This window comes from Struthio camelus, chromosome 28, assembly GCF_040807025.1.
Source record: "Struthio camelus isolate bStrCam1 chromosome 28, bStrCam1.hap1, whole genome shotgun sequence".
Lineage (NCBI taxonomy): Eukaryota > Metazoa > Chordata > Aves > Struthioniformes > Struthionidae > Struthio > Struthio camelus.
Window position 1 is genome coordinate 4,276,621 of NC_090969.1, and position 22,762 is coordinate 4,299,382.

At 55.7% G+C, this 22,762-nt stretch overlaps 1 protein-coding gene and 1 long non-coding RNA gene across 2 annotated transcripts; both read left to right on the plus strand.

Moving 5' to 3' along the window:
- Nucleotides 1-11,214: 11,214 nt before the first annotated feature.
- On the plus strand, nt 11,215-13,209 carry LOC138062512 (uncharacterized). The gene is made up of 3 exons (XR_011136510.1): nt 11,215-11,324; nt 12,384-12,493; nt 13,091-13,209. It is a non-coding gene; the product is annotated as an uncharacterized lncRNA (long non-coding RNA).
- Nucleotides 13,210-15,541: 2,332 nt separating this feature from the next.
- On the plus strand, nt 15,542-18,825 carry LOC138062630 (maestro heat-like repeat-containing protein family member 7). The gene is made up of 7 exons (XM_068921497.1): nt 15,542-15,704; nt 16,200-16,376; nt 16,972-17,109; nt 17,422-17,523; nt 17,913-18,015; nt 18,247-18,306; nt 18,615-18,825. The coding sequence occupies exons 1-7, from the start codon at nt 15,594-15,596 to the stop codon at nt 18,779-18,781; spliced, it is 858 nt and encodes a 285-aa protein (XP_068777598.1). The 5' UTR covers nt 15,542-15,593; the 3' UTR covers nt 18,782-18,825.
- Nucleotides 18,826-22,762: the final 3,937 nt, after the last annotated feature.

Genomic DNA, 22,762 nt, shown 5'->3' on the forward strand with positions numbered 1-22,762 from the left:
ACTGCCTTGGAGGTGGATGCCTCAGACATGCCTTCCCTCCAAGGGGCAGCTGTTGGGCACTCCAAATAGGATTACAGTGTGGGACATGGAAGTCTTGAGCAACTGAACACAAAGGCATGTTTGTCTGCCCCTTTTCAAACCTCCCCCGGAATGCTGAATGCTGAATGCTGAATGCTGAAGGCAAGGAATGGGTTTCCCGCCCAGTCTTGGCCCCACCAGGCTCAGCCTCAGCCTGACCAACTGCTCCAAGGACTTTGGGTAGAGCCAGGGGCCTGTATCACAGCCCAGTGAGTATGGAAATGCCATCAGACGCACAGCCACAAATATATGGCCTGACATAGCCTGCAGTGTTTCTCTGCCTTTCTGCCTGTGCATCCCACTGAGCCTCTTCCTTTCTTGCTCCTTAGCTCTGGAGAGAAGAGCCGCCTGCCGAGCCAACAGCAGAGGTACCAGTGAGTGCCAGCCATCCCGGCCCTCACAGAATTGTCTTCCTGTGCATTAAACCAGAGCTCCAAGGGGCTGTGGCTATTTCCTTGGCCTGGTGTGAACTCTGCCATTTGCAGCATGTGAATGTCCAGAGGGGCCCCAAAACAAGAGCTCAGCAGTCAGGGGTTGAGTGTCAGTGCCTGCTGCCAGGGCAGCTCTCTCCCAAGGTCATGCCATAACTATTTGTCGGCAGCTGTGGTCCCGATGGCTCAGGGACCTCCTACTCTTTGCAGGAGTCAGTCAGAGGAGTGGAGTCAGCCCCTGCCTGGCAGCACATCCCCTGGTGACAAGGGGACACTCCAGGGAGGTGGGAAGAGCTGGTGTAGCCCTCCTGAGGCAGAAGGGGGTGGAGCCAGGGCCTCCCTCTCCTGCTGCCAGGCCTGGCTGCAAGAAGGGACCTCAACTCTCGTGTGCAGGTTTGTTGCACTGAGTACTTGGCTTTTGGGGGTGTGAAGGGAATACTGTGGATCGCAAGGACTAGCAATGGAAGCTGAAGACCAGTAGGGAGTGGCCATGACAGTGCGTGGCTGCCTTGGTTGTAGCCCCCATGAAATAATGGAGTTCAAGAGCCGGAGGGGAGCAAGGAAGGAGAGCAGCAGAGTGCAGAGCGTGGGCTTGATGCGAGCAGACTTCACCCTTGTCAGGGAACTGATTGGGGTGTCCCATAGAAGCAGGCCTGAGGGGCAAAGGAGCTTAAGAAACCTGGCAGGTGTGTAAGGGCGGCACCCTCCAAGCACAAGAAGGCTGCACCTTGATAGGCAGGCAAACAAACAGAGGTATCAGGCGACTGACTTGGCTGAGCCGGGAACTCATGATGGAACTGCAGTGCAAAAAAGGGAGCAGAGAGGAGGTGGAAGCAAGGAGCAGAGGAATACAGAAACAAGCCCCGGGTGTGTAGGGATGGTGTCAAGAAGGCCAAAGCTCAGCTGGAGTTGAGGCTTGCGAGGGACGTCGACGACAAGAGCTTCCTCTGCTAAATGTGCAGGCTGAACTGGAAAATACTGGTACCTTGCTGAATAGAGTGGCTGAATTAAGGAGAGCAAAGCAATGAGGCGGAGCTACTGTGTGCCACCTTTGCCTCAGTCTTCCCCAAAAGGTCTCTGGGCCTCTGTGCTTAGGGAAAGGGTTCAAGGAGGAGAAGAACCGGCAGCAGTGATGGAGGATGGGGTCAGGGCTCTTTGATCCAACCAGGCCAGCTCTCGGATGCCTTGGGTGACCTCCCAACAGCTGCCCTGCTGCCTGCCCGCTGCTGCCTTATCACATGGCTGAGACAGGAGTGACCTCACCGTCAAGGCACCAGCCTCTCTCCTGTCCTCCCTCTCCTCTGCCCCAAATCTGTCACCTTGGCTGGGGCAATGTTCTGATGCCCTTGAGGACATCACAATGCCTGCCCAGCTGCCTGGTTGCTGATGACCTATGGAGTTGCTGTGATCCAGATGACCGCAGAGTTTGTCAGGGCCCTGAGGGCACTAACAGGCCTTTATGTCCCTGGCCAGCCCCACCTGGGGCCTCCTCAAGTAGCGTCCCCTAAAGCTTGCAGCCCAGCACCCCACCCAGACGGCTTTTGAATCTCTCCAAGGGGGGAGACTCCACAGCCTCTCTGGGCAACCTCTGCCAGTGCTCGGTCACCCTCACAGTCCAGAACTTTTGCCTTCTGTTCAGGTGGAACTTCCTGTGTCTCAGTGTGTGCTGAACATCATGCTGAAGACTGCAAACAGACTTTGCTTTTGTGTTCCCTAGTCCCTCGGTACCAGCTCACAGCACAAATGTCTCAGTCCTCCCCACTTCCCTTACCAAACCTACTCGCCCACCAGACTGTCCCGGCCAGCCCAGCTACAGCACCTTGCAGCCCTCCGCCCCTGCACAGAAGGGGAAGGCCTGCTCCTGCAACCCCTCAAGTGGTTTCGGGCCTCTTGCCCCTCTTGCCAGCTCTTGCTGCTGCCGAACCCTGCTCTCCCGTCAGCAGCTCAGCTGCGACTGTGACCCAGGACATCCCACTCTGTCTCTAGTCTCAGCCTGTCTCCAGCCAACAAGTCAGGCCAAGGCTCGAGCACAGCCTGGACTGAGAGCACTGTCCTCTCCCCCGAGGTTGCGCTCAGGGTGGATGAAGGACTGACCTTACCATGGCGGGGGGGTCTCTGGCAGAGCTGTCTGAGCATCAGGCAGATGTCTGAATAGCTCTCATGTCGCCACCCAAGTGCTGGAGCAGGGGGCTCAGCCAGCCTCTTTCACTGCCCCATGCCACTGCACCCTCCCTTCTCCCCGTTCAGTAACGAGATGTACGGACATGACCACCCAGCGCTGACACACACTCTTCCCTCTTCTGTCCTTCCCATCAGGGAAGGAGATGGCACAACTCAGCTCAGCTCAGCGGCAACAGGACACGCGCGCATCCCCCATGCTGGTCTCCAGCCTCTCTGGCCATCCCACATGCTCCAGAAAGGACATCCCACAGCGACATGCATGTCCCAGCCACCAGCAGATCTGCTGTGCCAGAGCTCACTCCCCAGAGATGTGCCTCCAGGGAAGTTGGGCTTTTGTTGTGACTGACTCGGAGAGGAAGCTGCTGCCAGCTTTGAGAAGGAGCTTGAAAAGGCTTGCCTGTAGGGACAGGAACTGCAGGACTCTCACTGCCCCAACACACTCCTTCCAGGTGGGTCTTGAGCCAGAAACAGGAGTGTCTTTGAGGAGGATGGGGTTGGAGGCAGAATAGATTAGCACTGAATCCTCTTGGCCACCTCACCACCATCTTGCTGTTGTCAGTTTGTAGTTTCAACTTTTGACAAAACAAATTGAGCTACGGCACGTTCCTCTTGACTTTTGGTTTTGTTTTGGAACATCAGGGCTGACCAGCAGGGAGAAGCCTGAACGACATGTCCTGTGCTCTTGTAGGTCGTGCTGAGCATTCCTGAAGAGCCTATATCCCATTATTGCAGGGTTCCGGTGCTGTGAGCTATCCCATCACATGCCATTTTTCAAGACAAGCAGCCAGCCTCCACAATTTTATACACAATCCCAAGGAGAGCGCAAAGCACACAATGATCACACAGAACAGAATCCCTACAGCATGCAGCAAACAATCATACAAGCCAGAAGTGGTGGGAGACCACCCAAACAAAGTTTCCCACCATTTATGCTCCGCGTCTCTTTTTGGTTCTTTCAAGTATCGCTTGACTCTGTTGTGTATCATGCTCTGCAGTCATCAGGGTACTTTTCCCTGTTTCTTTGACCTTCTGGAGTGATGTCCGCAACTGCTCATGGTGTAATCATTCTTTCACTGACCTGAGATGCATTCCAGTAGGTACTGGTGATAATTCTTGAATCCATGAATAATCCCCCTGGAGTAACTGGTGAGTTGTTACGGGGCTTGTATAATTGTAGCCACATCCCTTCATCATTGTACAGTTACACATGCACAAATTTAAACTATTATTGTGATACAACATTGCACCATCAATTACAACAGTGCTGCCCTGACTGCGCAAACATAGACAACCCTTTCCAGGAGAGACCAAAGTTGCCTTCTCATTTGCACTTTGGGTCTGCACCCCAACATGACAAACACTGTGTTCCGTGGCTAAACAAATGTCTTGAGTTTGTAGGCCATTACCTTCACGTACAAATCCTAATTGATCCCAACCCATCCAGGTGGCTAAATCTATAGTGTTCCGTTTATCACGAATGTGCTGTGCCCATCCCCTGTGTTCCAAAGGACGTAATGTAACATCCCCATGGATCAGGCCTAGAGGCACACTAGGAGAGATTGTAGAGACCTGTGCTTCTTGAATAGTGAGAACGAGAGCAGTTATCACTTTTTGCTCCTTATTGAATGGGAAAATTAAGCATTTGCCACCAAGCTGGATATTTCCCTTCAAATACAGTACTCTTTTCCCATATCAAGTTTCAGATTTCTGCAGGAAGCATACCATTCTCTCCTTCCCTTGTGAGGGATGCAGCTACTGTTTGTAGCCAAAGTTGGGCTTGAATGCAACTAAGGGCATGTATTCCTTCACCTACCCCTAAAGGGTCTACTATTAATCGGTGGTCTTGCTCATTCATCTCCTCCCACCGAGGAAACACGTCTGATATTAGCCATTGTCTTTTCCCTAATGCCATCACAGAGGACCGCAACGGATGTTGTAACTTATACAAATCTGCTGTGGATGCACCCAATTTATCTACTATATTCCCAGAACTATGGTTCGGCATTTCCCAACAATGATTCCTGCAGCAGCCACCGCACGCATACATCCAGGAGTCCCCAGAAGGACAGCATCCAACTGTACTGAAGAATACGTGACTGGTCTGGGTTGAGGACCTAGCATTTGAGCCAGCACTCCACTGGCAAGCCCTTGTTGTTCATGAATGTACAGCTGGAAAGGTTTTTTATAATGGGGGAGCCCTAAAGCCAGGGATTCACCTAATGCCTCCTTAATTTTGTTAAATGCCAAATCTCTCTGGCTGTCCACTTTATAGCTTCTACTGCTTCCTCTTCAGCTGCTTCCACTAATGGGTTAACTAAGTCCCCAAGCCAGCAATCCATGGCCTACAGAAGCCTACTGCCCCTAAAAAACCTCTAATCTGCTTTTTCATCAGAGGTCGAGGTAAATCTTCAATTGCTTTAATGTGTTCAGGATCAATAGATCTTTTTCCTTCCGTTAGAATGAATCCTAAATATTTTCCTCTTTCTTGACAGAACTGGCGCGTAGGTGGGGATGCACGATGTCTCTTTTCAGCTAAGGCTGTACACAAAATTATTGCATGTGAGGTACAAGCAGTTTTTGTTCTCCTAGCAAGCAATAAATCGTCTACATCCTGTATTAGCATGGAATCCGAGTGTCGGGGGCGATGTGTACCAGAAGACGACTGGGAGCAGCAGCAAAGTATTTTCTCAGTGCCACAAGCCCTGGGAAAGTGCACCGAAGACTTGAGGCAGTGCCAAGATGGACGGGGGCACCTGAGATGGGCAAGGACGGCAGAGAGAGAAGAGACTCTCGATGCAGAGCGCCGCTTGTAGCAATGCAGCAAAATAACAAGTAACTTTAATCTGGAAACACAACGGTATTCTCACATGATAAGGTGTATGTTCTCACAGTAACTACCGCGATATTCGCACATGATAAGGTGCATGTTCTCACACATTAAGGTATATAAGAGAGGATGGACTATAAAATAAACAATCTCGCTTCACTACACACAAGGTTCGTGTCTTCAATCCCCACATCAGAGCATAAAACAACGGTACGTAAGCCTTTCTGCAGCAACCGAGCAAAACTAGTTGGTGAGCCAGTGGATCCTTGTGCAAGTCGCGTCCAGGTCGGTTGTTGTCCTTTCCAGGGAAATGCAAACAAAAGTTGACTCTCTTCTCCTGCAGGTATACTAAAGAAAGTGGAACTTAAATCTATTACTGTAAACCCCTTAGCCCATACAGGAATTGGAGTTAAAACTGACAACATAGTGATTAATAGCACGTACAGCCTGTACAAATCGATACTCAGGATCTCCCTCACTGTCCAGGCGATGTTTATGTGTACGGGTAAAATGGGTGTATTAAAAGGAGAAATGCAGGGCTTCAAAATCCCCTGTTCTAAATAGGTATCCCTCTGTTTTGGAATATTTTACTCTACCTCATGCAGGACAGCATATTGTTTTACAGCTGGAGGGGGACCTTTTATCTGTATAATTCAAAAGAGACAAAGTAGCCCCTGCAGCCACTAGAAAGGTTACTTGCTTTCCAGCAACTTTCCTGGTTATGCAGCCCTGACTAGCCAAAGGGATTGCATCCAAAAACATACATACACATTTAATACAATTGTACTCCTCCTCAACGAGTCATTGATCAGTTCGGCCGACATCTTGATTTTCTCCCGAAGGAGGATTCACCCCTGACTGTGGCTGAATTCGTGCACAGCTTGGGCACTCACGCTGCAGATGTCCTCACTTCCCACAATAATAACACTCCCAAGAACCTAACCCAGGTGCAGAAGTTAATGGAATTCCCCTTCCTCCCCTCATGACTCCTCATCCTGCTGCCATCCCACCCATCCACCATCCAGAAAAAGAGCCACAACCTTGTTCAATCACAACTTCATGGGCAGAGAGGAACCTCCTGAGGTTCAACAAAGGCAAGTGCGGGGTCCTGCACCTAGGGAGGAAGAACTCCATGCACCAGGACAGGCTGCGGGTTGACCTGCTGGAAAGAGAGTACAAGAGAGACATGGCCCTACTGGAGAGAGTCCGGCGGAGGGCTACAAAGAGGATGAGGGGCCACCCGGAACATCTCTCCTGTGAAGAAAGGCTGAGAGAGCTGGGCCTGTAGAGCCTGGAGAAGAGAAGACTGAGAGGGGATCTCATCAGTGTGTACAAGTCTCTGAAGGGAGGGTGTCGAGGGGATGGGGCCAGACTCTTCTCAGTGGTGCCCAGCAACAGGACAAGAGGCAATGGGCACAAACTGAACCACAGGAAATTCCATGTGCACAGGAGGAAAAACTTCTGGACTGAGCACTGGCACAGCTTGCCCAGAGAGGCAGTGGAGTCTCCTTCCCTGGAGATTTTCAAAAGCCATCTGGACGCGATCCTGGGCAATGGGCTCTAGAGGACCCTGCTTGAGCAGGGGGGTTGGACTAGATGATCTCCCGAGGTCCCCTCCAACCTCAACCGTCCTGTGATTCTGTGGGTCTCCAGGACTTTGACAGGGTTTTCAAAGGAATTCGTGCAGCTACTGACACAAACCCCTCATCTAGGGGACTTCCTCTTGTAGTAATGGCCCCACCCGAGGTTTCCGAGGGGCAGAGTCTCACGTACATAAAGCAGCAAAATTAATTATTTCTTTGAATGGCAGTACAGCAAAACAACAGCTCCAGCTGGCTGCCTCCACATAGAGACCCTGGACAAAGACATTCTGGGGTAATTTGACCCTTTACAGTCTTATTTCCCTGCCTGCCACTGAAGGTCTCCTCCAGTCGTCTTTACTGAGTCAGTGGTCACTCCCCTTCTGATTGGTGGCTCTCTCCTCCTGACAGCTCCTGGCCTACATCCCATGCTGGTTGACATGTCCTTGTCTTGCATAGTCCCTTATTGCCTCCAAGGTCAACCACAACACACGTGCATCCCTTCTTGTCTCCTGCATCCTATTTTATATCCTCATTAGCTGGGTTTGTAGCCTTAGTAGCTGGGCTTAACTGGTTTTGCAGTGACATTGCCAGCAATGTTTCTCGAGTTCATAGAGGTCGGCCTTGAGGCCCGCAGCCTTCATCTACTTTAGGCACTGAGACTAAGCTGAAGCTCAGTCAGATACAATGTCCTTCTCTAACACTTCCCAATGAGCCAAGAAGGTTGCCTGTCCTTATTTAGCCAACTTCAGACTTCCCACCAATGCAATCCCCACTTTGAAGTACTCGAAGAGAGAAGAGTCACTCTTGCATTGCTGTTCTTTCTCTCATCCATGCCATCTTTCTCCTCCCCCATTGCATTGAGCTCGACACGGTAGGTGGAAAGGCCACTGGACTCCATGGGAAGAACTCCACCTTTGCAGTTCTTTGTTCTTACAAATGTCATCCATTATCAGATTGCATTTCTGTGGGAAAGGGCAAAGGAGCAAGCCACCGCTTCAAACCAGCAGTGCTTGCTGCACCAGCTGCTGCAGCTCACCTGCGCAGCACATTCCCTCTACTGCTCATCGTTTCTGCTCCTGGAAGGATGGATTTCCAGCCTTCAGGGGTTTGCAGGAGTCCAGAGGATGCCTTAAAACAAAGGCCAGCCTGTGGCTCCCTTTGTGCTGAGATTCATCCAGCTTTCTTGGCAACACCTGTGGTCAGTCACAGCCAGGCTTCTGCCCTCCACCTTCTTCCATTGTGGGGATGTATTGCTTGGCCACAACGCAATAAGCAGAGAGAGTTCCACTTCTTGGGATAGGTGCTAGCATGCCACACTAGAAAGCACAGCGGTGCCTTTGTCAACATCAACACCTACAGGTGTGAAAAGAGCCTGCTAGGCTGAAATAGACTCACATATGAAGGTCAAAGAACACAGACTCAAGGGTTTGGAAAAGAAAGAGTGCTTTTTCTCCTAAAAAAGAAAAAAACCCTCAGTTTTCATGCAGTCATCCCAGAGAAATTGCTCCTTGAGTTCACACGAGGTTAGCTGTCTGGCTTTCGTGAAACACAGGGAAAAGGTTTTAGGTTTTACAACAATTTCTTTTAGGCAACGGGCAGGCATCATTCTCCAGCTCCAACCATGCCAGCTGAACGGGCCAACATCCTCCTACTTGTAGGAGTGGAGGGCGTAATTTCTACGCTGTATGACGTGCTCCAGCCTGAACCAGTGCAGGCTGCTCACCAGCTCTTTGACCGACGTCCCTGTGGTTTTCCGCCCACTTGGGAGCCCTGCCATGGCCCCGGGTGCCAGCAGAACGGGCAAGGCCAATAATCTGTGCCGTGCAGAGAAGGGGCCAGGTGCCGGGCGGGATGACGCTGCCCGGAGGCGGTGGGGCTGCGGGCAGAGCGAGCGGCTCTCTGCAGCCTCCTTTTCTCCACAGAGCCGAGCTGCAGCTTCTGCTTGGCGCCAGCAGCTGCCGCGGGCGGCCGGCTGGAGAGCCCGCCCCCTGCCCGGCCAATCGGGGAGCGAGGGGAGGCAGCGAGCGAATGGGTGCCCGGGAGGGGCGGGGTGAGCCCTGAGCGACACGCAGGCCGCCCAATGGCCGCCCGGCGGGCTGTCCCTGCGCCACGGCCGCGCCCCAGCAGCCTGCTGCGCTGCCTGTCCCGCCGCGGGGGGCCCGGCTGGCGCCCCGTCCCTGCCATGGCCCCGCCCCTCCGCCCCCGGCCCCGGCCCAGGAGTTTGGTGCTGCCCTGGCCCAAAATGGCGAGGCAGGAAATTCCCCCTGAGCGCAGGAAATGGTCCTGCTGGCCTTCCCTGTCCCCTCTCGCACCCCCCATGTCTCTCTTCCCCGTCTGTCAGCAAGAGGCGCAGAAGCTGAAGTTTCTAGCGTCCATCGGCAGCCTCTGCGGAGGCAGCAGCGCCAAGACCTTGTCCTGGGCCTGGAGGTGTTCTGCTGCCGACAGGAGCTGGCCGAGCATATCGAGGTGAGGGGAGAGGCAGCGGGTGTGAGGACAGGGGCGAGGCCAGCTGGGCCCTGGGTCTGCTGGTGCTGGGTGGTGGCAGTTGCCGCGCTGAATGCGGGTTGTGCTCTGCAGGTGCTGCTGGAAGAGGAGCCCTTGGAGCGCCTGGGCACAGCCGTGCGTCAGCAAGCCAGGCTTGCTATCACGGCAATGAGGTACCTAGCAGAGCCCCTGGTTTGGCCAGGACCTGCGCACAGCATGTGCCTGATGGCACCGTCCCTGGCCGGGAGGTGTGCACCATGGTGGGAGGAGGCTGGCGGTGCTGTCTGCTGCACTTCTGCTCTCCCCTGGCCCAGGCTTGTCAGCAGGGCAGAGGGCCCCAGGTAATCCAGGCACCGCTCCCAGCACCAGTGTCCAAGAGGCATTGCTGTCTCTCTCTCTTTCTCTTTGCAGTGCAGTGGAGCCGGTTGGGGAGGGCAAAAAGAGCAGCCTCCTCCATGCCTGCTTCAAGAGTGTCTTCTTGCTTCCTCCAAGAGAAGACATGGAGACCGTGGACATGTCCCTCTACTCCAAGGTAGGCGCTGGGTGAGGTACAGGGAGCCCGCCAGCCCCTCTGGGCTTGCCCCTGGCTCCGCTGTGCTGAGAGGCAACTGCCAGATAGATCCAAGGCTGGGCAGGATCTCAGACTTGTTTTCCCACCCTCCTGCCTTCATGCCCTTCCGTGGGGCTGGGCCATGGGCAGTGCCCAGGGGCTGGTCCGTGCACAGCAGGTCTCCTGCCCTGAGGCCTCTGCTTGGCCCGTGCAGGGCAGCGGGTGTCCTCCCTGGGCAGCAGGGGTCCAACTGAGTCTGCTGTGGGTCAGAGGCAGTGGGGAAGGAATGCCACAACCCCCTGTCCTCCTTGCCATGGACCCTCGATGCCATGGATAGCATGTTGGAGGTGCTGGTGCTCAAGTCGGCCACTTCCAGCCTCCTGGAGCTGCAGAAGATCTTGCAGGTGTGGCATTTGCAAAGAGTGGGCTGCATTGGGCCTGTTCCTCAGCAGAGGGAAGTGACACCCTCGAGTGGACATTCCCCACCCGAGTGCCATGTACAGGCAGCACGCTGCAGGCTCTTTCCTCCATGAACACTCCTGGGCCACCTCTGCCCCCAAAGCTCTCCTTGCACCAGAGCAGTGCGAGGACTGTCACCCTACTTCTCTAGGCACCGCACAGATGGCAGCTGGTGCTGCTGCCCCCCTGCCTCCCCGTGCCTTGTGCTTTCCTTGCCAGATCGGAATGGGGCAGAGACCCACTGGGAGTTGCGTGTCCTGCAAGGGGAGTCGAGCCTGGAAGCTTGGTTCTTCTGCCATGCCAAGAGGTCGGAGGCCAGGCTGCCCACTGCAGACCCCTAGGGAAGGTGTGGCCTGAAAGCCCTGCCATCCTGAAGAGGGCACCCGGGGCCATGTGCAGGCACAGGAGCAGAGGCTGGGAGGGGGCTTAGGTGTGGCTGGCTGCCTGAGGGCAAGGTGGGCCTTGCAGGCTGGGGCCTGTAGGGGCAGGAAGGCCATTCCAGGCTTGGCTGTAGCTCCGAGGAAGCCTTGGTGCACTGTATCACTGCAGGCAGGCGCTTAGCAGAGCTGCTTCTGCTGGAGTGGACGTCAGCTCCCCGGGCAGAGCAGTAGCCTTTCTCCTTGCAGATGCTGCTGCCCTTCAGCAAGACGGAGAGAGCAGCTGTGCGTGAGAGGGCCGTGGGGAGGATTGGGAGGCTGAGCAAGTTGCTGGCCAACTCTTCCTCGCTGGAGGTAAGGAGCCAAGCACCGTGCAGCCCCCGCTTTGGCCCTTTGCAACAGCCCAGAGCACCGTGCAGCTCAGGGGTCCCTCGGAGGGAAGCGTGGGCACAGGTTAAGGCAGTGAGCAAGGCTCTGCCCTGAAGCAAAGCTCTTTGGCGCTCTCTCCATGGGCTTTTCTCTGCAGTCCCTTTGTCGCAGGAGCCAGCTGTGCCCCCAGCCCTGTGCAGGGGAGCAGTGCGCGCGGAGCATGATGTGAGCCGCAGCCTGGCAGTGCTGCCTGTGCTGGGCTGCTGCTTTGGCAGGCAAGGCCTGCAGGGCCATCGAGAGCTTTGGCTCCCCTGGGATCCATGCCTGGGCAGAGTCTTGGCTTCAGGGCTTTGGTGGTGACTGCCTCCCGTCAGCTCTTCTACCTGTCCCACCCGCCTTCCGCAGGTGTGGCACCCCTTTGGAGGAGTGGATGAGAGCCCTGCCTGCTATGGGAAGGCACTTCTGTCCCATGCCAATGCTGGGACAGCTGGTGGGCTGCCTCATCCTTTGCTGTGCGTACGAGGACGCGGAGACCAAGTGTGGGGCCTTGGATGCTCTCCATTGCCTCTTCATATTCATTGTGCAGCGAAGATGTAAGAGAAGCAGTGCTGGGCTGTGTGCTTCTGCACGCGGCCATGCTGGCAAGGCCGGGGAAGGCATTGCACTGCCTTGGCCCCTCTGCTCAGTGAGGCAAAGGAGCAGGAGGCACGGCTGATGTAGGAGCAGGGGAGCAGGCTGTTAGTACCTGTCCTGGATACCACTGGCCTGGAAAATGCTCAGCAGCCCCTGCTCAGAGGCTACGGCTTGTGTCGGGCTTCCCACTGGAAAGTCCAATCAAATCCGTGGGGCTTTTAGTACCCTTTGAAGCAACTGCCCTTCTCTGCCCTGGAATAGGCCCCGACCCTCCCTGGGAATCTTGCTCCCCATACATTCCTGGCATGCCCTTTGTTTCTGCCAGGCTGGTTGCTCTCTGACGCCATGAGTCTGCCACCTGCAGCTCTCCATGACTCCTCCTGACCACTGTGTCTTTCTGCTGCTGTTCAGGCCGGGCGATGTTGCAGGATGATCCAGAGTATGTGGAGCCCCAGAAGGAGAGGGAAGCCGACAATGAGCTCTGCCTTTTGTGGACGAGCAACATCAGCGTGATCGTGAGGGTGAGGAGCACTTCCCTTGCTGGGACTGTTGGCCATGGGGTCCTGAGGAGACGTGGATGAGCAAAGGGATGCCTAATGAGTGGGGCTGAGGGGGCCTTGGGGTTGGTACGGAGGTGGTGGTGGAGAAGGAAGCAGCTCTGAGTGGCACCTAGAGTACTGGTTGCTGCCTGGTAGCAGCCCCGCTCTCACTGCTGTGCCTCCCACTGTCGCTGAGCGGGGACTAGCCAGAGACTTGGCTCCAAGAGTCCCAGCAGCAGCTGCAGCCTGCTGGCCACCAGCAAGCTAGGGTTGCCTGCAGAGCCAGTGCACTGTGAGCCTGCTCCCAAGCATCCTGCCTTGCCCTGGTGGCCCTCTGGCCACATGCCCCATGGTGCTGCTACCCAGCACAGCACCTGCTCCTGGCTCTCCTGGGCCATGGTGCAAGGGGCTTCAGCTTGGTCATGTCCTGCCTGCCTGGACAGGACCCTCTTGGGGCTGCCAGGGAGGAGGGGGTGGGCAGGGGCAGGGCTGGCACACAGCTGGGGACCTCCAGGGCTGGCCCAGGCTACGGTGCTGCGGCCAAGGAGGCACCACTGACAGAGCGCTCTTGGCCTGCAGCACTGCCGTGAGCATGTGGAAGGTGCTGATGGATAAGCCGATGCTTGCGCTGGACATGCTGCGGGAGCTGCTGAGCTTGCTGGAGGAGTGGCCACTGCACAAGCAGTCCAGCTCCAACAGGGACAACAACTGCATCCTTCCGCTGGCCATGAGTCAGGGGATGAGGCCTCCCGTGCCCCCAGGCTGGTGCCTGCCTCTCTAGGCCCCCTCTCGCCCTCTCCCCTGCCGGAGTGTCCCCAAGCAGGGACCTCCCCTGGGCCCATGGATACAACATGCCCAGCGCCAGGCCTCCGACTGCGCCAGCGCACAGGGCTGCCAAGTGCTGCCTGGCCTCTCTGCACACAAACAGCCAAGCTGGCCATGCCCAGGAAATGTCCATCCTGCATACCCTGTCCCTGCATCCGCCGACCTCGCTCAGCAGGCTGGAAAGCCAGGGTAAGGTTCGGGGCAAGGTGAGGGGCAGGAGTAGGGCTCCTGCAAAACCTGGGCAGGCAGCACGGCCTGGGACAGGGAGCCTGGCAGAGCGTGCACGCTACACGAAGCCTGCCGAGGTGATGGTCATGCTGAGGCAGGAAGGCTCACTGTGTACAACCAGGAGCTGAGGCCAAAGAGCCTGCGGGTGCTGGCCCTGGTCAGGCAGCCAGGCTGAGGCCTCCATCTGCATTTCCCATGCTCCAAGGCTGTGCCCGAGCCTCCCACCTCGAGGGCTGTGGAAGCATGCCGGGGGCTGCTCGGGAGTGCGAGGTGTGTCTGGGTGTTTTCTGCAGGCAACGAGGGCACTGTGTGAGATCGTCCGGGAGCCCGTCTGCCCAGAGGCGGTGAAGGCGTTTTTCCCCCAGCTCTTCCTGGCGCTGCTCTTGCAGATGGTCTTCACAGCAGAGTTCAGCCACCAGGAAGCAAATATGTTTTTGAGGGAATGCCAAGGGGATGAGTCCCGTCCCACCAGCCACGTCAGGTGCTCGATCCCGGTGGCCCTGTCTCTGCGCTGCACCTGGAGGCAGGGCCAGGCTGCCAGTATGACCTGGGCTTTGCTGTGCATGCAGGTGCGCCGTGCAGGCCATGAAAAGTCTGCTGCGCTGCGCTCACTATGAGACCATAGCCGTGGCTGTTGAGAGGAAGGGTGGCTGGGACCTATTTCTGCATGTGGACACCTCCCAGAAGGGAGTGGTGGTGCTGGCCAGGTAGAGCCCTTTCCGGCCTGCTGTGGCCCAGCACCTCTTCCCTGGATGTGGGGTGTGCCACCCCTTGTGCTTCTTGTTGGGGGAGGGGGAGCACCAGTTCTCCAAGAAAGGGGCTGCAGCCTCAGCCCTTGTGGCAAGGGCTCGCCCAGCAGAAGGGCCCTGGGAGCTGCCATGCTGCCCAGCTTGGAGAGCTGCTGGGGGAGCAGGTGGTGTTAGGAGCTGTGGGAGAGGGTCGCGTGCAGGAGTGGTCCCCTCCCAAAGGCCTGGAGTGCCGTCCTGTGGGGCCTGGGCTCACATGACCGAGAGCACTGGGGACGGTGTGCCTGCAGTGCCCCCGAGGGCAGAGCCCCAGGAAAGGTGCAAGAGGCACAGGAGAACATGGGGAGGGCCCAGGGGCACAGGAATCCAAAGCGGGCAGGAGCGGGGATGTGTGGGCAGGCCATGCCGCCTGGGCAGGAAGGCTGTTTCTCCGGTCTCCCACCAGAAGGAACGTAATGATGACTGACGCTGGCTTTCTAATGGCAAGGTGTGGTAGGGCAAGAGCAGTGCTCCATGATGAAATGCCGCTGGCTGCAGGAGCTGCGTGCCAAGCACTGCCTTGGCCTGCCTTGCCCTGTGCTGGAGGGACATGGCTCGAGAGGGCAGAGAGATGCCAGAGGAGGTTTGCCTGCTCACCTGAGGCCCAGCACTGCCTTCTTGCCTCTGACAGAGCGATGAGGGGGGCTCCCAGTCACCTGCGTTGCTGGCTCTTCCACCAGCTGGCAAGGCTTCTGAGGAGGGAGGACCAGTTTCATCAGCTGCCTGTCATGGCTTTCTTTGTCGAGGTGGGCCTCATGGCAAGCAGTGCCTCTCTGGAGGGGCCTCTAAATGCTGTAGCTCGCTTGTGCACATGCGTGTGGGGTGATGCTGGTGAATGGAGCTGGGGCAATGCATACGCTCCTGTTAGTAGCCCCGGCCTTGGCTCGTTTCTGCTGGGCGACCACTCGTAAGCACTTGTATTTTGTGCCTCCTTTGTGGCAGTTCTCTGTGTGTTCAATTGCTCCTCCAAGGGATGAGAACAAGAGGCTGCAGAGGGTTCAGGGGACGGGAGGAGGAGGCGAGCGGTGTGTGCAGCGTGCCATGAGGTGCAGGGCTGGGAGCAGGGCCCAGGGGTGTCTGCACAATGCCTGCTGTGTTTGGGCTGAGCTTTGTGAGGGCCTGGTGCCCTTGCCCTGGATGGTGGGTGGGATGGAGAGCTGCATGCTGCAGGCAGTCCTGCCGGCTCTGCCAGTCTTTCAGTGCTGAGTGCATTTCAGCTGCTGGAATGCCCTGACCTTGCTGACATGGATGAGGAGGTCCTGCCACTCGTCCAGAGTTATGTGCAGAGTGAGAGCCTGGAGATGTGCAGACTGGCGTTCAGAGGCCTCGTGACTCTGTTGAAGAGACCCAAGATGGTGAGGAGGGGGGCAGGCGGGTGAAGCCGTGCTGGCAGCCTGGGGCTTGACAGGAGACACTGGGTCAGAGAGTGGCTTGGACTTTGCTGGCAATCCGGAGGTGCGGTAGCTGCTCCCAAGTCTCCACTGCCCCATTCATCTGCCCCAAGTGTCATGCCAGGCCCTTGGCCGTGCTGCACAAGGAGAAAGGCACCAATGCCCACTGGGAAGATCCGGGAGAGGGACAATGAGCTGGAGCACAGGGCCGGGCAAACGCAGCCAGGTGCTCCTGGGCCTTGAGGCAGCAGCTTTTGTCCTTACAGAGGCCAGTGCCTGCTGAGGGCCCCCTTGGAGATCTGTGCCCTGCACTGCAGCCTCTGTGCCCAAGGCCTGTGTGTGTGCAGAGCCCTGGCCCTGGCCACTGAGCCCTGATGGGAAAAGAGCACACAGAGCACTTTTGGGTGGGGGGGGGGTCTGTCCTTGCTTCCCACAAAGAAAGTTGTGTGTTTCCCACAGAAAAGGAGAATGCAGAGCCTGCTCCCAGACAGCATGGAGTGGCTGCAGCATGCTTGCAGGGAAGTGTGTGTGGGAAGCCTGATGCTGCTGAGAAACATCCTCAGCTACCTGGAACAGAAGGGCTCCAACCCGATTGTTCTGCAGCTGGCCAAGAAGCTTCTGCCACGCTTTGATGACGTAAGGCTGGTGGGAGAGCCGGGGCTCTGCTGGTGTGTCCGGGGGTCCGTATGCGTGGTCTGGGTGCTGTGTGCCCCTCTGCATACGTGCCTGTTGGCACGTCCCCGCACAGGCCCTGCTGTGTGTCAGGAAACCTTTTGCCCTGTGGTTCTCAGCCCATGGCCTGTGCTGGCCTTGGTGTCCTGGGCTGTGGGAGTAGAGCAAACCAGCCCCCTGTCTGCTCTCGGCCGTGGCCTGGGGCAGTGATGAGCAGAGAAGCAGGAGCAGGCTAGAGAGTGAGGGAGAGGCTGTGCCCCGGGGCTGTCCCTTTCTGTCCTTTTCTGTGCGGGGGCCCTGATGGAGCCCTCGGGAAATCCAAGAAGCTCCCTCCAGAGGGAGAGGGAGACAGAGCCCAGGGAAGCTTGTCGTGCTGCTGTCGACAACCCTCATTGTCCAGGCTGCCTCAGCAGAGGCTTGTCCTCAGCTCCGACCTCTGGCCGGGCTGGGGGACAGTTGTGCCCAGAGAGGACGAGGCCTTACAACAGCAAACGCTCTTGTCGGGCCCCGTTCCTGGAGTCGTTGCTGAGGCCTGCCCTCCTCTCCTCCCTGCCCGCAGGAAGACAGCAGAGTGCGAGAGCTCTCCATGCTCCTCTTCAAAGACCTGCTGGAGATTGTGGTGGGGAAGAACAAACGGAACCTGAAGCAGCATGCACAGAGGAGCCTGGTGCCGCTCTTCCTCCACGTGAGTGACAAGGTGCAGAGAGTGGCCCAGGTAGGGAGCAGTGTTTTGGGGAAGCAATGCTGACATGCCGTGGGTGGAGGTGAGCAGCAAGGCAAGGGCTGCTGCCAAGTGTGCCTTGGAACGCATGGCAGCATGAGGTCCAGCTTCCTGTGTGCCGAAGGACAAGGCAGAGCTGCCTCTGCCTTCAGGGAGGGCCAGACCTAGTGGCACGCTGCGTCTTGCCATTTGGGGCTGGGAAAGGCTGGGAGCCTTGCCAAGACGAGGGGGACCCAGGGTGTCCTGCCGTGGCTGCGGTGGCATCTCTTGGTCTCTGTTGCTCTGCAGGCCTCTCAGGAAGCCCTGGTGAGCGCTGCACAGTTCCTGAAGTGGGAGGAGCTCAAGCAGCTGGCCAGAAGAGCGGAGACGTGGAAGATCGGGGAGTACGTGGTAAGGACGTGGCCAAAGCCCCCGGGGCCCCGGCGGGACGAGGCCTGCCACCATGGCCAGTGTGCAGGGTGCACAACTGTGCCCCTCACGCACTGCTGCAGCCCAGAGCCCCCGCTGTGCTGGGCTGTGCTGCAGGGCCCTCTGCTCTAAGTGCCCGCTGGGGTGCTGAAGGGGCCCCTGGCCTGGCTGGGCCTTGGCAGAAGCATGGCGGGGATCTCAGCACCCGCAGGCCCCGCTCTGCCCTCTGCTCCCTCTGAACCTGGCTACCAGCCAGCTTCTAGCTAGGAGGCGTGAACAGGAAGGAAGAGGAGGCCGGAGCAGGGAGGAGGGACAGGCCTGGCCTTCTGGGGAGGCTCGGTGCCAACCCCCTGTCCTTGTGCTGTCTGCAGCTGCTGAGGGACAGGAGCAGAGCGGAGCAACACCTGTGCCTGAGCCTGCCATACCTGGAGAACCCGGACGCATCCTTGCGGGAGGCAGCTGTGAGGTTCATTGGTGAGCCACAAGCCCAGGGCCATGCCTGCCCACCCAGACGGGCACACAGGAGGGTCTTCAGTCCCTCCCACCGTCCCTGGGTCCTGCACCCTGGGGACCCTGGGGACGGGGCTGGGGCCAGCCTTGCTCAAGGGGAGGAGGCTTCATGGCCAAGCTGGCAAGGCCAGATGGGAGCTGTGCTGCTCGGGGCTTGGTGAGGAGTATGAGGGGTGAGCGGAGGTGTTTGCCTAGGGCTCATCGGGCAGCAAGTGAAGAAGCGGAGAAAGGAGAAGGTGCAGGAGATGTGCACTGGTGAGTGAGAGCAGCGCTGTGTCAGGCAGCCCTGGCAGGGAGGAGGGAGGAGGCTGGGAAGTGAGCTCCAGTTCACTGGCCTGCCCCAGGTGAGGAAGGCTCTGTGTCCGTATGTGGGGGAGAGCAGGGGGTATTTGGGGGGCATCTGGGGCTTGGCCAACCGGCAAGTGCCAGCTGATCCATTTGTCCTACCTGCTGCCTCCTCCCCATGGGAAGAGCTGAGTGGGGCTGGCCCTGCCTGGCGGGGGATTCCTGGGATCTCTGCAAAGGTGGGAGTCTGTTCTCAGCTCGGTGCCTTTCTCTCGCAGCCCTCCAGCCCCTGGAAAATGATGCTGAACCTTTAGTCCGTTGCCTGGTGTCACAGACCATCATGAACCTGATGGTGCCAAGGAGAACATCAAGATTCCACCTCGGAGCACTGTGTCCCTGGCTCCAGAGAGCATGGGTGAGGTGGCACCCTCCCGCCAGGAGGTGACTCCGTTTGAGCAGAGCTGACGCAGCTGTGCCAATGCCATGGTGCTGCACACCACGGACACACGCAAGTGTGCTGGAAGGTCTGGCTCATTGCTGGCATCTCCCGCCACCACAGGACAGCTCGACTCCTCAAGCACAGCCCCTGTTGTGCTACCACTTCATGGCTTTGTTGTACTTCCCGCAAAGATACAGCCCCGTTTCCTCAGCCAGAGTGAGTGTTCTTTTTTTAGGGAGCCAAAGGCAAGGGGCAAAAGTTGCTGCCTGCAAGAATCTGGCTTGTCCTGGGTGGGACGGGGTGTCCACTCGTTCCAATATCCCAGGCCAGCATAGAGCAGCCGGACACACTTTGGTTTTGCTGCAAAGCGTCAACTGCTCTACTGGCCTACAATAGCCAAGGGAAAGTGGGAGAAAAGCTTTGGCCTCCCCTGCCCTCTCCAGTCACCCCAGGGCAAGAGCAGGCCCCTGCTGTCTTCAGGGCTTGCATCTCAGGTGGAAGGGCAGAGCTGGGGTATGACATGCAGCTCTGTTTCTATCACCACTGCCTACCCTGCGCATGCTGGCCTCAAGGCCGAACCGTCCATGAACTCCAGAATCATTGCTGAGGATGTAACTGCCAAACCCATTAAAAGCAGCTAATAAAGATACACACCTAGCTCATGAGGCTACGAAGTAGACTGCAGGAGACAAGATGAGATGCACGTGGGTTGGGGTTGACCTCTGAGGAGATAAGGGACTGTGGGGAACAAGGACATGGCAACGAGCCTGGGCTGAAGGCCAAGACCAAGCAGAACGAGAGCGACACCAACCAGAAGGAGAGTAAAGAAGACTCAGTAAAGAGGATTGGGGGAGACCTTCCCTGGCAGGTGGGAAATAAAACTGTAAGGGGTCTAATTACGCCAGGATTTCTTTGTTCAGGGTCCCTCCCTGGAGGCACCCAGCTCCAGCAGTTACTATGCTGCAGCATCAGTTACATAAATCAAATTTTGCTGCTAGATGTGCGTGAGGCTCTGCTCCTCGGAAACCTAGGGTCAAAGTGTTTCCACAGCACTTTGGCACCCCAGATGGGAGTGTAGCCAACCACCATTGGACCCTCTTGGCTCCAAACGTCCAAAATTAGAAAAGGAAAAGGAAAAAAGAAGACAAAAGGCAGTACAGTAAAGTTATGCAAAAAGCTAGCTGTCACTTGATGTCAGGATGATTGTCCATCTGACAATTAATGTGGGGGTTAACCCAAAGAAGGAGCCTTCGACTCTACGAAATTCGCTATGCTATGACGTATATTGGAAGATGAAAATCCTCACTGAATGGATTATTGGTATGTGTGGAATAACTGAGCACGGGACCGGCGATATCCAAGGAGGACAAATGGCACCCTGTGTAAAACTACTCTTGCTGCAGCAGATATAGGTGTCCCAAATAACTCCCCAGGAGCTACTGCTCCGCCTTACACTCCTCCGGTGGTGCCTCCTGAAGATCTGTCTATCTGTCCCTCTCCTTGCCTTACTCAGACTTCCCCTCCTCCCGTGGCAGGACTCCATCCTATGGTTTCTAATGTTTTACCTACTGCAGCAGCATTACAACCGAGTGCTGCGGGGGGAGCTAACCCCCCTCACGTGGTACTGCATGTATTCACTAGCCAGCCCTGGAGTCCGAGTGATTGAGCATTGTGGGCAAGCAAAATGGCCAGGTTGAGGGAGGATGCGGAAAGGAGCGCTCAGCTGTTTTCTAATATATATGCACTGGGTATAATCCAAACTGGCGGGACACCCAAGTACTCTTGAGAGAGTTGTTCTGACCAAACGAGCGAGATAAAATAGTTAATAAAGAGGCAAAGTTTGTACAACAGACTGGGGGAAACAGAAATCGTTAGCCAGCAAACGATCCAAATTGGGATTACAGTAACGCAGGGGACAGAGTCACTTGCCAGACAGGACTCCGGAACTTGGTAGAAGCTATTAGAGCATGTAGGAAATTAGGAGTGGATTGGACTAAAGTGCAGGAGCGTAGACAGAGCTTGGACAAAGAGGCCAGGGATTTTTGGGGACGACTAGGGCAAGCCTTGTTGAACTATGGGGGAATGACTTTCCAGAACTGGAATGATGCACTAGCCATTAGTGTATTTGTCCATCAGGCCACTCCGGAGAGCCCAAAATAGTTGAAGGAGCACATGCCAGGGTGGCAAGGCAAACTTCACAAAGGATTTCAAGTGTAGCAGTATTGGTCTATGACGGGAGAGAGGAGAAACAGAAAGTGAAGCAAGCAAAGGAACGGAAAAAGGAAAAACAAGAAGAGGCTAATCTCTTAGCAGCAGCTTCAGGACGGAACTTGCAAATTAGAGGAAGGGGTAGAAGAAGAGACAGAGGAGGCCGAGGAAGGCTAGGACAATGCCAAGGGCAAGGACAAGAAGGAGACAGGAGAAGATGGGGAGACAGTGAGGGACCGGAATGTTATTTCTGTGGAAATGTAGGACGTAGGCAGAGAGAAGGTCCCCTCTGTCCAAGAAGGTCCCCAGGAGTAAGGAGCCCCCAGGGAAGCGGATCAGCTCGGGAGGGTGGACAGTATTCACAATGACTAGAGACAGGGGAATCCAAAAACTCTGAGGAGAGAGAAATGTTTAGCATATTGTGTACATCTTCGAGATGCTGTCTCTTAGGGAGATACCTGCTTTTTCAAGAGGTGCAGACAAACTTCCAAAAGAGCAGTACCATCTTCATGTTTGCTTAACAGAAGGATTATGCTAGTTAAGGCAGGCTTATCTCCTTCAGGGTTCTGCCTTCAATAACTAAAAATGCTAACATAACTTCTTGTTTGTCTTAATGCACTATTGGGAACGGGATTACAATAGAAAAAAAGTAATGCCTATACTTTGCGCTTAATGAATTAGTGCCTGGCTGCAAAAGCACAGCTGCATCTCAGTTCTTGAGTCTCCAAACCAAATCAGTGCAGAAAGGCTTTCTTAACAACCCAGCAACACCTTGGCGCCTTTTCAAGTGACTTGTGATTTGTGGCATAATGATAAAGCTTTTGCTTCTCTCTGTTTGGTTTTCTGAAACATTGATTTGTAATTTAACTCGATTGCCTTGTCTGATGTGTTTGTATGAGAACCCTTTGTCATTTTATAATCATAAATACTATTGCTGTAGATGCAAGCAATCACCCAAAGATTTGTATCCGTAACTTTCCTGGGATCCTGGGATGCAACTGGAATTACTCAGCTCCTATTACATCTCAACAGCAGCTGCAGTCCAATTCTACACTAAACCAGTACAAAAGAAAAATCAAAAGAACATCATTAGTGAGGAACTCTTTCTGAATGGTCACTAACAGCAACAGGAATTTTTAACCTTATGCTTCACCCGGTAGTGATATTGCTAGCATCAACATTGTTCTCTTTACTGCTCATAATCCTCTTACACCTCTGTGTGTGGTAGTTATTGCGAAAGACACAAGCCCTGCTGTTACATACTGAATTAATATATGCTGATCAGTAGACACTGAGGTCTATTTATACCACGAAGGCAAGAGGCAGCTGTACGGCCACTTTGTGAGGTGGATGGTTTGACTCTAGTTGGGGGGGAGGTGGGGGGGAAGGTGGCAGGACCTTCACCCTCCACTTTCCCAAGTGATCGACCATGACCTCGGCACGTACAAACGACTAGTGGTAAAGTCACTAGCAAAAAGCCCGGGTGAGAAGTCCTCGCTGGGGAGCAAAGGAGAAACTTCCTCCTAAAATTTAAAAGGTACGTGACTTCCAATATGACACACTATGGCTAGATGACACCTGATTTGGCTAATGGTACAAATCATGGACGTAGTATAAATAGATGTCGCTCAGGACAGCCATTTGAACTCTCCTGAGGATGAAGCCTGCAGGCCTCAAGGCTGAACTGTCCAGGAACTCCAGAATCACTGCTAAGGCTGTGACATTGCCAATGTTGTAACTGCAAAACCAGTTACAACTAGCTGACAAAGATACAAAACT

Excerpts from the sequence above, each read along its gene's own strand:
- LOC138062630 (XM_068921497.1), top strand. The coding sequence starts at position 15,594 with ATGGATGAGGAGGTCCTGCCACTCGTCCAGAGTTATGTGCAGAGTGAG. Across the intron at positions 17,524-17,912 it reads GGAAGATCGGGGAGTACGTG|CTGCTGAGGGACAGGAGCAG; the intron begins GTAAGGACGTGG and ends TGCTGTCTGCAG. Across the intron at positions 18,016-18,246 it reads GGCAGCTGTGAGGTTCATTG|GGCTCATCGGGCAGCAAGTG; the intron begins GTGAGCCACAAG and ends GTGTTTGCCTAG.